The following is a 14,462-nucleotide window of genomic DNA, read 5'->3' on the forward strand; positions in this document are numbered from 1 at the left end:
ATCGGGACACTCCCACCCTAATACTGTGCTTTTCCAACTGTCTTAGAAAATGGCACACCAGGAGATTATATCCTATGCCTGGTTCAGCAGGTCCCACGCCCATGGAGCCTTGCTCACTGCTAGCACAGCAGTCTGAGATCTAACTGCAAGGCGGCAGCCTGGAATGGGGGAAGGGCATCTGCCATTGCTGAGGCTTGAGTAGGTAAACAAAGTGGCCAGGAAGCTCAAACTGGGTGGAGCCCACTGCAGCTCAACAAGGCCTGCCCGCCTCTGTAGACTCCACCTCTGGGGGCAGGTCATAGCTGAACAAAAGTCAGCAGAAACTTCTGCAGACTTAAACATCCCTGTCTGACAGCTCTGAAGAGAGCAGTGGTTCTCCCAATACGGAGTTTGAGCTCTGAGAATGGACAGACTGCCTCCTCAAGTGGGTCCCTGACCGCTGTGTAGCCTAACTGGGAGACACCTGTCAGTAGGGGCCAATTGACACCTCATACAGCCACGTGCCCCTCTGAGACGAAGCTTCCAGAGGAAGGATCAGGCAGCAATATTTGCTGTTCTGTAGCCTCTGCTGGTGACACCCAGTCAAACAGGGCTGGAGTGGACCTCCAGCAAACTCCAACAGACCTGCAGCTAAGGGTCCCGACTGTTCGAAGGAAAACTAACAAACAGAAAGGAATAGCATCAACATCAACAAAAAGGACATCCACAATAAAACCCCATCTGTAGGTCACCATCATCAAAGACCAAAGGTAGATAAAACCAAAAAGATGGGGAGAAAACAGAGCAGAAAAGCTGAAAATTCTAAAACCCAGAGCACCTCTTATCTTCCAAAGGATCGCAGCTCCTCACCAGCAATGGAACAAAGCTGGATGGAGAATGACTTTGACGAGTTGAGAGAAGTAGGCTTCAGAAGGTTGGTAATAATAAACTTCTCTGAGCTACAGGAGGATGTTTGAACCCATTGCAAGGAAGCTAAAACCCTTGAAAAAAGATTAGATGAATTGCTAACTAGAATAAACAGCGTAGAGAAGACTTTAAGTGACCTGATGGAGCTGAAAACCATGGCACGAGAACTACATGATGCACACACAAGCTTCAGTAGCCGATTTGATCAAGTGGAAGAAAGGGTATCAGTGATTGAAGATCAAATTAATGAAGTGAGAAGAGAAGTTTAGAGAAAAAAGAGTAAAAGGAAACAAAAAAAGCCTCCAAGAAATATGGGACTATGTGAAAAGACCAAATCTACATTTGATTGGTACACTTGAAAGTGACCAGGAGAATGGAAGCAAGTTGGAAAACACTCTTCAGGATATTATGCAGGAGAACTTCCCCAACCTAGCAAGGCAGGCCAACATTCAAATTCAGGAAATACAGAGAACACCACAAAGATACTCCTCGAGAAGAGCAACCCCAAGACACATAATTGTCAGATTCACCAAGGTTGAAATGAAGGAAAAAATGTTAAGGGCAGCCAGAGAGAAAGGTCAGGTTACCCACAAAGGGAAGTCCATCAGACTAACAGCAGATCTCTCAGCAGAAACTCTACAAGCCAGAAGAGAGTGGGGACCAATATTCAACATTCATAAAGAAAAGAATTTTCAATCCAGAATATCATATCCAGCCAAACTAAGCTTCATAAGTGAAGAAGAAATAAAATCCTTTACAGGTGAGCAAATGCTGAGAGACTTTTGTTACCACCAGGCCTGCCTTACAAGAGCTCCTGAAGAAAGCATTAAACATGGAAAGGAACAACCAGTACCAGCCACTGCAAAAACATGCCAAATTGTAAAGACCATCAATTCTAGGAAGAAACTGCATCAACTAATGAGCAAAATAACCAGCTAACATCATAAATGACAGGATCAGATTCACACATAACAAGATTAACCTTAAATGTAAATGTGCTAAATGCATCAAGTAAAAGACACAGACTGGCAAGTTGGACAAAGAGTCAAGACCCATCGGTGTGCTGTATTCAGGAGACCCATCTCATGTGCAAAGACACACATAGGCTCAAAATAAAGGGATGGAGGAAGATCTACCAAGCAAATGGAAAACAAAAAAAAGTAGGGGTTGCAATCCTAGTCTCTGATAAAACAGGCTTTAAATCAACAAAGATCAGAAGAGACAAAGAAGGCCATTATATAATGGTAAAAGGATCAACTCAACAAGAAGAGCTAACTATCCTAAATATATATGCACCCAATACAGGAGCAACCAGATTCATAAGGCAAGTCCTTAGAGACTTACAAAGAGACTTAGACTCCCACACAATAATAATGGGAGACTTTAACACCCCACTGTCAATATTAGATAATGAGACAGAAGGTTAACAAGGATATCCAGGACTTGACCTCAGCTCTGCACCAAGCACGCCTCATAGACATCTACAGAACTCTCCACCCCAAATCAACAGAATATACATTCTTCTCAGAACCACATCACACTTATTCCAAAATTGACCGCATCGTTTGAAGTAAAGCACTCCTCAGCAAATGTAAAAGAACAGAAATCACAACAAACTGTCTGTCAGACCACAGTGCAATCAAATTAGAGCTCAGGATTAAGAAACTCACTCAAAACCGCACAACTACATGGAAACTGAACACCCTGCTCCTGAATGACTACTGGGTAAATAACAAAATTAAGACAGAAATAAAGATGTTCTTTGAAACAAATGAGAACGAAGACACAACATATCAGAATCTCTGGGACACATTTAAAGCAGTGTGTAGAGGGAAATTTATAGCACTAAATGCCCACAAGAGAAAGCAGGAAAGATCTAAAATCGACACCCTAACATCACAATTTAAAAAGCTAGAGAAGCAAGAGCAAACAAATTCAAAAGCTAGCAGAAGGCAAGAAATAACTAAGATCAGAGCAGAACTGAAGGAGATAGAGACACAAAAAACCCTCCAAAAAATCAATGAATCCAGGAGCTGTTTTTTTGAAAAGATCAACAAAATTGATAGACTGCTAGCAAGATTAACAAAGAAGAAAAGAGAGAAGAATCAAATAGATGCAATAAAAAATGACAAAGGGGATATCACCAACCCCACAGAAATACAAACTACCATCAGAGAATACTATAAACACCTCTACACAAATAAACTAGAAAATCTAGAAGAAATGGATAAACTCCTGGACACATACACCCTCCCAAGACTAAACCAGGAAGAAGTTGAATCCCTTAATAGACCAATAACAGGCTTTGAAATTGAGGCAATAATTAATAGCCTACCAACCAAAAAAAGTCCAGGACCAGACAGATTCACAGCCGAATTCTACCAGAGGTACAAAGAGGAGCTGGTACCATTGCTTCTGAAACTATTCCAATCAATAGAAAAACAGGGAATCCTCCCTAACTCATTTTATGAGACCAGCATCATCCTGATATCAAAGCCCAGCAGAGACACAACAAAAAAAGAGAATTTTAGACCAATATTCCTGATGAACATTGATGCGAAAATCCTCAATAAAATACTGGCAAACCGAATCCAGCAGCACATCAAAAAGCTTATCCACCATGATCAAGTGAGCTTCATCCCTGGGATGCAAGACTGGTTCAACATATGCAAATCAATAAACGTAATCCATCACATCAACAGATCCAAAGACAAAAACCACATGATTATCTCAATAGATGCAGAAAAGGCCTTCGACAAAATTCAACAACACTTCATGCTAAAAACTCTAATAAACTAGGTATTGATGGGACGTATCTCAAAATACTAAGAGCTATTTATCACAAACCCACAGCCAATATCATACTGAATGGAAAAACTGGAAGCATTCCCTGTGAAAACTGGCACAAGACAGGGATGCCCTCTGTCACCACTCTTATTCAACATAGTGTTGGAAGTTCTGGCCAGGGCAATCAGGCAGGAGAAAGAAATAAAGGGTATTCAATTAGGAAAAGAGGAAGTCAAATTGCCCCTGTTTGCAGATGACATGATTGTATATGTAGAAAACCCCATCGTCTCAGCCTCAAATCTCCTTAAGCTGATAAGCAACTTCAACAAAGTCTCAGGATACAAAATCAATGTGTAAAAATCACAAGCAGTCCTCTACACCAAGAACAGACAGAGAACCAAGTCATGAGTTAACTCCCATTCACAATTGCTACTAAGAGAATAAAATACCTAGGAATCCAACTTACAAGGGATGTGAAGGACCTCTTTGAGGAGAACTACAAACCACTGCTGAATGAAATAAAAGAGGACACAAACAAATGGAAGAACATTCCATGCTCATGGATAGGAACAATCAATATCATGAAAATGGCCATACTGCCCAAGGTAATTTATAGATTCAATGCCATCCCCATCAAGTTACCAAAGACTTTCTTCACAGAATTGGAAAAAACTGCTTTAAAGTTCATATGGAACCAAAAAAGAGCCCTCATTGCCAAGAAAATCCTAAGCAAAAAGAAGAAAAAAGAACAAAGGAGGCATCATGCTGCCTGACTTCAAACTATACTACAAGGCTACAGTAACCAAAACAGCATGGTACTGGTACCAAAACAGAGATATAGACCAATGGAACAGAACAGAGCCCTCAGAAATAACACCACACATCTACAACCCTCTGATCCTTGACAAATCTGACAAAAACAAGAAATGGGAAAGGATTCCCTATTTAATAAATGGTGCTGGGAAAACTGGCTAGCTATATGTAGAAAGGTGAAACTGCATCCCTTCCTTACACCTTATACAAAAATTAACTCAAGGTGGATTAAAGACTTAAATGTTAGACCTAAAACCATAAAAACCTTAGAAGAAAACCTAGGCAATACCATTCAGGACATAGGCATGGGCAAAGACTCCATGACTAAAACACCAAAAGCGATGGCAACAAAAGCCAAAATAGACAAATGGGATCTGATTAAACTAAAAAGCTTCTGCACAGCAAAAGAAACTACTATCAGAGTGAACAGGCAACCTACAGGATTGGAGAAAATTTTTGCAATCTACCCATCTGACAAAGGGCCAATGTCCAGAATCTACAAAGAACTTAAATTTACAAGAAAAAATCAGACATCCCCATCAAAAAGTAGGCAAGGGATATGAACAGACACTTCTCAAAAGAAGACATTTATGCAGCCAACAGACACACGAAAAAATGCTCATCATCACTGGTTATCAGAGAAATGCAAATCAAAACCACCATGAGATACCATCTCACACCAGTTAGAATGGCAATCATTCAAAAGTCAAGAAACAACAGGTGCTGGAGAGGATGTGGAGAAACAGGAAGACTTTTACACTGTTGGTGGGAGTGGAAACTAGTTCAACCATTGTGGAAGACAGTGTGGTGATTCTTCAAGGATCTAGAACTAGAAATACCATTTGACCCAGCCATCTCATAACTGGGTATATACCCAAAGGATTATAAATCATGCTGCTATAAAGACACATGCACACATATGTTTATTGTGACACTATTCATAATAGCAAAGACTTGGAATCAACCCAAATGTCCATCAATGATAGACTGGATTAAGAAAATGTGTCACATATACACCATGGAATACTCTGCAGCTATAAAAAAGGATGAGTTCATGTCCTTTGTAGGGACATGGATGAAGCTGGAAACCACCATTCTGAGCAAACAAGGACAGAAAACCAAATACCACATGTTCTCACTCACAGGTAGGAATTGAACAATGAGAACGCTTGGACACAGGGTGGGGAACATCACACATTGGGGCCTATCGTGGGGTGGAGGGGTGGGGGAGGGATAGCATTAAGAGAAATATGTAATGTAAATGACGAGTTAATGGATGCAGCACATCAACATGGCACATGTATACATATGTAACAAACCTTCACATTGTGCACATGTACCCTAGAACTTAAAGTATAAATAAATAAATAAATAAATAAATTACTGTTAATCGGATTTTTTTTTTTACTTGCAGCTAAATGCTTTCTAACCGATGTCCATTATAACCTGTCTCATTAGGAAACTGCTCCTGGGTGGTAAGATCACATGCTCCCTGTCTCTAACCCTTACCTCTTGTTCATTTTTCAATGCAGTCTGGTTTTTGCCTTCACTGGTATCCTGAAATTATTCATGCCAGTAGCACCCATGACCACTCTGCTTCACCTGAGGGATGCTTTTCAGCCTTTAGTTTTACTTGACATCTTTTCATCTTCTGACACTGTTAGCCATCCCCTCCTTCTCAAAATGTTCTCTCCCCTTGGCCTTCATGACATCATGATTTGTAATTAAACGTCTCCTTATTTTTTTAGTTAAATGCTTGATCTCTTGAGTCTATAAACTTCATGAAGGCAAGGCCATGCCTGTCTTGTTCACCACTGCTCTTTCGGTGCCTGGTCTGTAGAGTAAGTACTCTACGAACATGCGTAGATTAATGAACACTAAGGAAAGCAATTACTCATATAACTTAAAATACAGGAAAGGCATTAGTAGACGTTATGTAGACTGTGTTTGGTTGGTGGCAAACCTGGGGAAAGCAGGTCTTGTGATTTTTTAGCCCAGTAGCTTTTGTGTCACCCCACCACCTCTGTGCTTCATGGCATGTTAATATTTCCAAAATCTTTTCCTGGAGAAAATACAATTAAATAATGTGTTACCCTTTTGTCATTCATAATGCAGCTTTCCATACATGTTATGGTTTGATTTTTTCCCTACAACTTCATTTGTTGGAGGCTTCATTCCTCACTGTGGCAGTGTGGGGAGGTGGGGTCTAGTGGGAGGTATCTGGGTCATGGCATTTCTCATTAATGCCTTTCTCTCAGGAATGAGTTAGCTATTTCAGGATTTCTAATGGGTTCTATAGCTAATGGGTTAGCTATAGCAGGATTTCAGTCCCCTTTTTCTCTCACAAGCATGCCCTCTCACCTCTTCTGCTTTTCTGCAATGCTATGAAGCAGCACAAGGCCCTCACCAGATGCAATCACCAGGTCTTGAACTTGCCAGCTTCCAGAACCGTCAGCTAAATAAACCTCTTTCCTTTATAAATTACCCAGACCCAGGCATTTTGTTATAGCAACAGAAAACAAACTAAATACATTACTTGTATTCTAATTCATTAATGGCAGGGGATAAAAATAGGATGATAATTTATATTTTTATGTGAAGATTCATCAGAAGAAGGATATAATTAATTTGATTTTTGGTGGCTCCGCTTTCCTGGGACTTTAGCTAAAGAATGCTATTTGTATCTACTCATCTGACAAAGCGCCAATATCCAGAACCCACAAAGAACTCAAACAAAAGTATAAGAAAAAAACAAACAACCCCATCAAAAAGTGGGCAAAGGATATGAACAGACACTTCTCAAAAGAAGACATTCATACAGCCAACAGACACATGAAACAATGCTCATCATCACTCACCATCAGAGAAATGCAAATCAAAACCACAATGAGATACCATCTCACACCAGTTAGAATGCCAATCATTAAAAAAAATCAGGAAATAACAGGTGCTGGAGAGGATGTGGAGAAATACTTTTACACTGTTGGTGGGACTGTAAACTAGTTCAACCATTGTGGAAGACAGTGTGGCAATTCCTCAAGGATCTAGAAGTAGAAATACCATTTGACCCAGCCATCCCATTATTGGGTATATACCCAAAGAATTAAAAATCATGCTCTTATAAAGACACATGCACACATATGTTTATTGCAGCACTATTCACAATAGCAAAGACTTGGAATCAACCCAAATGTCCATCAGTGACAGACTGGATTAAGAAAATGTGGCACATATACACCATGGAATACTATGCAGCCATAAAAAAGGATGAGTTTTTGTCTTTTGTAAGGACATGGATGCAGCTGGAAACCATTTCATTCTCAGCAAACTATCGCAAGAACAGAAAACCAAACACCACATGTTCTCACTCATAGGTGGGAATTGAACAATGAGAAGGCTTGGACACAGGAAGGGGAACATCACACACCCGAGCCTATTGTGGGGAGGGAGGAGGGAGGAGGGATAGCATTAGGAGATATACCTAATGTAAATGACGAGTTAATGGGTGCAGCACACCAACATGGCACATGTATACATGTGTAACAAACCCGCACATTGTACACATGTATCCTAGAACTTAAATTTTTTAAAAAAATGCTATCTGTGTAGCCAAAACTTTTTTCCTTTCACAACTGCTGTGTTTCCTGATAATATCAACCTTTCCTTTTGTTCAATTAAAATATGCACAACATGCTCTCAGTAAAATTCCAGAATCTCGTCTGTTATTTAATGTCCCACACAGTATACTTTAAGATGTTTTTTTCTGTCATCTTTCCTTATCAGTAGAAAAGAAGAAAGACACAGATTAGTTAGGATGTTAACATTAGCAACATAACACCACCCATAAATGTTTTGATAATGTGTTGACTAGAAACTGTTTTTGCAATTCCAAGAAGTTTTCATCACTCAAGGGAAGAAAGTGCCTATCATTTATCATCACATTCTTGAGAATGTTTTTCTGAACTGTAGACACGGACTTCTGCACATCACCAGTGTTTTCAAGTATGCTGGCTGTTTGCTGTTCACGGCTGACACTAACCTCTCTCCGTGTATGTTCCACTTTTCAGAAGCTAGTGGTTTCAGTTAGGCCCTTTTAAGTCAAGGTTCTCACCCAAGAACTGGCCAGCAAGCCATCAGGAGCCGAGAGCTTTGGGAACTGGTCTTTTATTCTCTCTGTTTCTCTCTCAGTGTCTCCCTCCTTATCGGGAGCTCTCATTGCTCCCTTGGGTTTATGGCTTCTATTTCTATCCATCTTTTCAGCTTCAGCTTTTAGTACTAACCAGTTTTTCCTCTGATGGTTCACAATCCAAATTCGCATGGAAGAAATCTGGTCAACTCTTCTCAGCTTTCCATAGTCAAGCTGTGTTGAAGGTCATTGTCAGCCCGTGAATTGGCTGATACCAAACCTGGTGCTGAGGCCAGGACGGACTGGCTGAGTATGAGTGGGGGTGCTGGGGTAATCCACGAAACCTAATAGCACCTAACATACAACAAAAGGGAGAATGAGGGCAACTTCTTAAGGAAATCGGGGTAGACTTCTTTTATACTGTGCGTAGGATTTCTTTAAAATTTTCACATTTATCTGAATGATTTATTCTTTCATTCATCAGTTTTAGTGCTATATTAACTATATGATATGAATTTAATGTTGTACTTTCATTATTGCTTCTTGATAATATAGTATCCAAAAAAGAGTCTAAACCTATTTTACAGAGGAGGAACCCAGAGATGGTATGTAACTATCCTGAGGTCATGGGGTTATAGAAAGGCAGAGAATGAGAAGCTGATATCCCAAATTCCCAGCACTAACATGAACTGGATTAAAGAAGCTAGATAATATTCCCAATAATTAGGAACCCTGTTTGTTACCAAAGGGATTTCCTTCTTTTCTCATCTAAGAGGACATGCCAAAGAGAAACAAACATGTGAAGAGTTCTAATATATAACTACTGTTATAAAACATTTAAAATGTAAAATTGGCACCTTTTCAGACCTTACAAGAAATCATTTTAAAGTTTATTCAAAGGACAGAATCTTACCATGCTTCACATTCAGTTTTTTTAATACTTAAGAAAACTTCTATAAATGTGTAATAAATGTATGCATGTATAAATTAATTATAAATGATAAACCACTCTTTACAAAATAAATTGATTTATTCCATCAACGACACCCAAATAATTTCAAAAAGTATATCAAAGAATTATTTCTAAATTGATTTTTTTTCTTGCTGTACATAGCACTAAGGACAAACTGTCAGCTCTTAAGCTTTTGTTTGACCTGCTTTGTCAAATGCTTTGTGAAATGATATTCAGAACAGCACCATGTGATGTCAACTTGCATTAATTCTTTCCCAAAGAGAGGTGTTCAGTATTCAAACTGTGTTTGTACTGGCACAATCTATTTATGTTTCAGCTTCATTTCTGAAAGTTTACAAGTACTGCTTCCTTTGGAAGACTCTGTTCTTTCTTGCAACTTCTCTTCTAAAACAACCTTTGAAAGGAGAATAATAATGTCCTATAAAGCTCCTTTCAGGGAAGTCATTTAAAAAATGATAAATACTTCAGAGAATTGAATTAAAATGTTGGCTATATGTCAATGTTAAATTTTACTGTTTTCATCACAGATACATCATGAAAAATTAAAACTATCATTTATTCATCTAAGGAAAGATTTCTCTATGAAGTAAATCCATCAACAATATTATACATGTTTCTATGTAAAAGATAATTTATTAATTTGTTTTCAGCTATGAAGAACCGAACGCATTTGTTACTAAAATTATAAAATATCCTTTAATTCGTGTATAGTAATGATTGTAGATATTAGCAAACACCTAAATGTTTTGCCGATTAGGTAATGTGGAGTAATAAAAAAAATTCAGTTCGAATTTCTTCATTTAAAAGAAAAATGTAAATCATTTATCTGTTATTCTGTCTTGCTTAGAAAACACTTAACAGAAAGGTTTCGCTAAGATTCTAAATCTCGACTTTGATGATTTTGAAATGAATTCCTGGTTTCCTCTATGCCCCTGGGAACCAATTATGATAATTTCAAGGACAGTCATTAGCAACTCCAATTCATTTGACTGCTAAAGGTCTTTTTTCAAGTTTTGTCCTTTCCACCTTTTTTCTGAAGCCGGTTTCTGGTTGGTTCGGTCAATACCAAAGGTTCTTGTATGACGACTGCTGGGTAATTTTTGCCTAATAGTTCAACTTCCACTTGCTGTCCCACTTCACTTAGTTCCACAGGGACATATGCGAAAGCCAGGCTCTTCTGGATGCTGTAGCTATAGCTTCCAGATGTCGTGTTGCCAACCACCTGGAAAACAAGACCCAACAGTCCTCAGTGTCTCGGTCACAGCTCTGTGCTCCTCATCTCTGGGTGAAAAGAAAAAACTGAAATACAGATTCAACTTACAAAATGGAAGTTTTCTGAAATGTTGTCTGGGGGCACAACGCCAGAGACACAGGAGGAAAACTTCACATTTTGAGAAGATGAATGAAAGCTTACAAATTATGAAAAGTAACTCTCAAGGTACACATCTGTATTACTCTGAAATTTCTCATTTTTAAAACAGTAATACTTAGTTTAGGCCAGGAGTGGTGGCTCGTGCCTGTAATCCCAGCACTTGGGTAGGCCAAGGCAGGCGGATCATTTGAGGTCAGGAGTTCGAGACCAGCCTGGCCAAAATGGTGAAACCCTGTCTCTACTAAAAATACAAAAATTAGCTGGGCGTGATGGCAGGCACCTACACTCTCAGCTACTCAGAAGGCTGAAGCATGAGAATTGCTTGAACCTGGGAGGCGGAGATTGCAGTGAGCTGAGATCTGGCCACTGCACTCCAGCCTGGATGACAGAGTGAGACTGTCTCAAAAAAAAAAAGTCTATACAACAAGTTTGATTAAAAGATAAGAAGGTTATTGGAAATTAGGTCTAAAGGAAAGAATGAAGAAGAAGAAAAACCAGAAAATACAGAAAACTGTCGTCAAAACATTACATGGAACAAAAAGAAAAGGAAGACAACAAAAGTAAAACACGATACATAGCCCTGCTCAAAATGGCTTCTCCTGGCCACACTACATTGCACTAATCCTTAAAGTCTTACCGTCTGGCACAGTGGACTGCTTATAGCTGGAGCTTAAGACATGCACGGACGGGAATCAGCCTGGTGATCATTCAGCTGCCTCAGCAAAGAGCACGCTACAATCAACAATCTTACTATAGCACTTCCAGTATTTTAGATGCTAACACATTCATGACTTTAATTGCAGACTCCTATCTCTGTAGTCCCAGTTTTTAATTCTCTTTGAAACCCCAAATCAGAAGCTCTCCATATGATTTCTAAACTTACTGTGAAAACTGGTTGATTGAAAAAAAAAAAAATGTGAATACATTCATTAGTAAAAGTTTCTCTCTGGCTGATTGTTAACTGCCAAGTTATAACACATGCTTTAAAATTGTTGTTTTCCTTTAGATCATAGTTCAGTGATACAGGCAGGGATTAGGGTCAGAGAGGTTAGAGTTTCAATCATTGCTAGTTTTTTTTTTTTTTTCCTGGTATGGAAGAAGACTACTGACTCTCCATATTTATTGCTGTATATTATAAGAATCAAACAAAGAAAAAGAGACAAGAAAATCACTTTTGGAAATTTTACAATCACCAATTTGCAACAGAAATTGAGGCATAATATTTATACTAACAAATATGTTGGAAGAATTGTCACCTCAGCCCACAACTGCAGGTGGAAACTCCTGGATTTTCACTTAATCCATTACTCAGTGATGAACATTTTTTGTTTTATTTCCAAAGCCTTAGATGATTTTCAGGTGAATGTGTGTTGTTCTTCTCCACTAGTATGTTTCTGGCACAGGTAAGTTTAAAGTGATCTGGTCCTACAGAATGCCTCCATACCGGCGTGATAACACCACCAAGATATTCCTCACATTTAAAATCTCCATGAGATGAAGAAGATGTCCACCAGCTGCTGTCTCCCCATCATCCTCACAATCCTGTAAGAAGGTCTGTTTATCCTCACAATATATTCTGCAGGCATAGATGCTGTGGGTGGTACTAGCTATTTTCTTATTCTCATACAAGTTGGAAAGAACCATTTTCACCTGTTTGGGACAAACTACTGGAGCCAAGTCTGCCTGAAAAGTACTTATTTGGCCTGTAACAGAAATGCCATGATCAATCACAGAGAATTCTATTTCTTTTTGATTTTCACTGATATCAAAATCCAGTGCTTTTACCGAGCTTTCTGGCTGACATGCAAAAATGAGATCATCTTCACATTCAACATCTTCCTCTTCAGTTTCTTTCTTTACATCTGGGCATGACTCTGTCATCTGAGATTTTGTATTGGAATATCTCTTATTTTCTCCACTCACAGGTAAAGAATACTTTCACCAATATTCTGTCATTTTCTCATTAAATATTTTGGGAGGAAAAGAAACATAGCCTGGATCCCAGGGACACAAAGCAGGTACTCTCTCTGAACCAAATGGGGCAGCCACATATGTATTTCCTCAAGGTTATTCAATAAATGGACAAGTTCTTGCCCTTTAAGCCAATGAGCATTCGACTGATAGAGAGGCGGAGCTGTACCTGGGTACTCATTTGGTAGCATCACTTGCAAGCAAAGTGTCCATTTGGGGTCATCTATAACATCACTAATTCTAACACAAAATATTTTGGCACAGTCATCAATGACACACCATTCCTCACCATCAATGGCTGCCATTACTTCACTTTCTTCATCCTGCCTTTGGTCACCCCTGCATCCCCCTCAGCCATGTGGCCCTGTGAGCAGCTCTGTGGCTGCACCTAATCATTGCTTTTGTTTGCTTTTTGAGATGGAGTCTTGCTCTGTTGCCCCAGCTGGAGTGCAGAGGTGCAATCTTGGCTCTCTGCAACTTCCGCCTCCCGGGTTCAAGTGATTCTCCTGCCTCAGCCTCCTGAGTAGCTGGGACTACAAGTGTACACCACCATGCCTGGCTAATTTTTGTATTTTTAGTAGAGACGGGGTTTCACCATGTTAGCCAGGCTGGTCTCGAACTCCTGAACTCAAGTGATCAGCCTGCCTTGGCCTCCCAAAGTGCTGGAATTACAGGCATGAGCTACCATGCCTGGCTTAATCATTGCTTTTTGAAAGACTTTCTTGGTAACCTTGGTTTCATTTCCCCACCTGTAAAAGAGAGATTTGGGTTTGGAGCCCTAGGAGAGTTAACCTGGTTTGCTTGAGCATCTTCAGAAAACAGGAAGAGACCTGCGCCGGTCTCAGGCTGTAATCCCCTGACTCACTGGGTCAAAAGCCCACAATCACTCTTAGGAGACTACATGCACCGTTTCCTCAGCCCTTCTCATCTCCTAATATCCCAGCAGTGATTTGTCTTGCAGCCATTCTGCTTTAGTAAACTAAGAAAAGAGAGTCCTTATTTATGAGTGCTATTTTTAAAGTTTGCTTTGCTTTCTGCTAGAATTTACTTTCATTTCTACTTGAATTTCTCTCTAATCCAGGGGTTAGAAGCCCAGGGCATTTCAGAAGTCTGGCCTTTCCTTTTACCTTATTACTAAATCTCCAGGGAAATGTTTTCTCTTGCATAAATTTTAAACAGTTTTCCCTAAAATCTTCCAGGTTCAATTAGATCCATTCCATCTTTTAGTTCAGTGAACTGTGAGAACAATCGGTCCCCACCCTCTGCCCGGCAAATTCTCATTCTTTGTTAAAACAAACATTGACCTTCTTTTTACCAATGTGAATAATTCTCATCTATTTTTAGCCTTTTCTCATTTCTCTCTCAAATTATGAGAAGTCTCTATCTGACTTCCAGAAGGTAACATGGCAAATGGCCCTTGAAGGAAGTTAACATAATTTAAGTTTGATGTTCTATTGTGTTTTTCTTTGTCCCTATGTGTTTTAGTTTACAAATAATAATTTTAAAAACCTTTT

The 14,462-nt window shown here is 39.3% G+C and overlaps 1 protein-coding gene and 1 pseudogene across 1 annotated transcript in view; both read right to left on the reverse strand.

Moving 5' to 3' along the window:
* Positions 1 to 10,095: 10,095 nt before the first annotated feature.
* DMGDH (dimethylglycine dehydrogenase) overlaps positions 10,096 to 14,462 on the reverse strand; it is a 71,039-nt gene continuing 66,672 nt past the window's right edge. The window contains exon 16 of the mRNA XM_023215070.2: positions 10,096 to 10,827. Coding sequence (XP_023070838.2) covers positions 10,612 to 10,827 — 216 coding nt within the window. The 3' untranslated portion in view covers positions 10,096 to 10,611. The remainder of the gene's footprint in view (positions 10,828 to 14,462) is intronic.
* Positions 12,308 to 13,306, reverse strand: LOC111544482 (annotated as a pseudogene).

Source organism: Piliocolobus tephrosceles, chromosome 4, assembly GCF_002776525.5.
Source record: "Piliocolobus tephrosceles isolate RC106 chromosome 4, ASM277652v3, whole genome shotgun sequence".
Lineage (NCBI taxonomy): Eukaryota > Metazoa > Chordata > Mammalia > Primates > Cercopithecidae > Piliocolobus > Piliocolobus tephrosceles.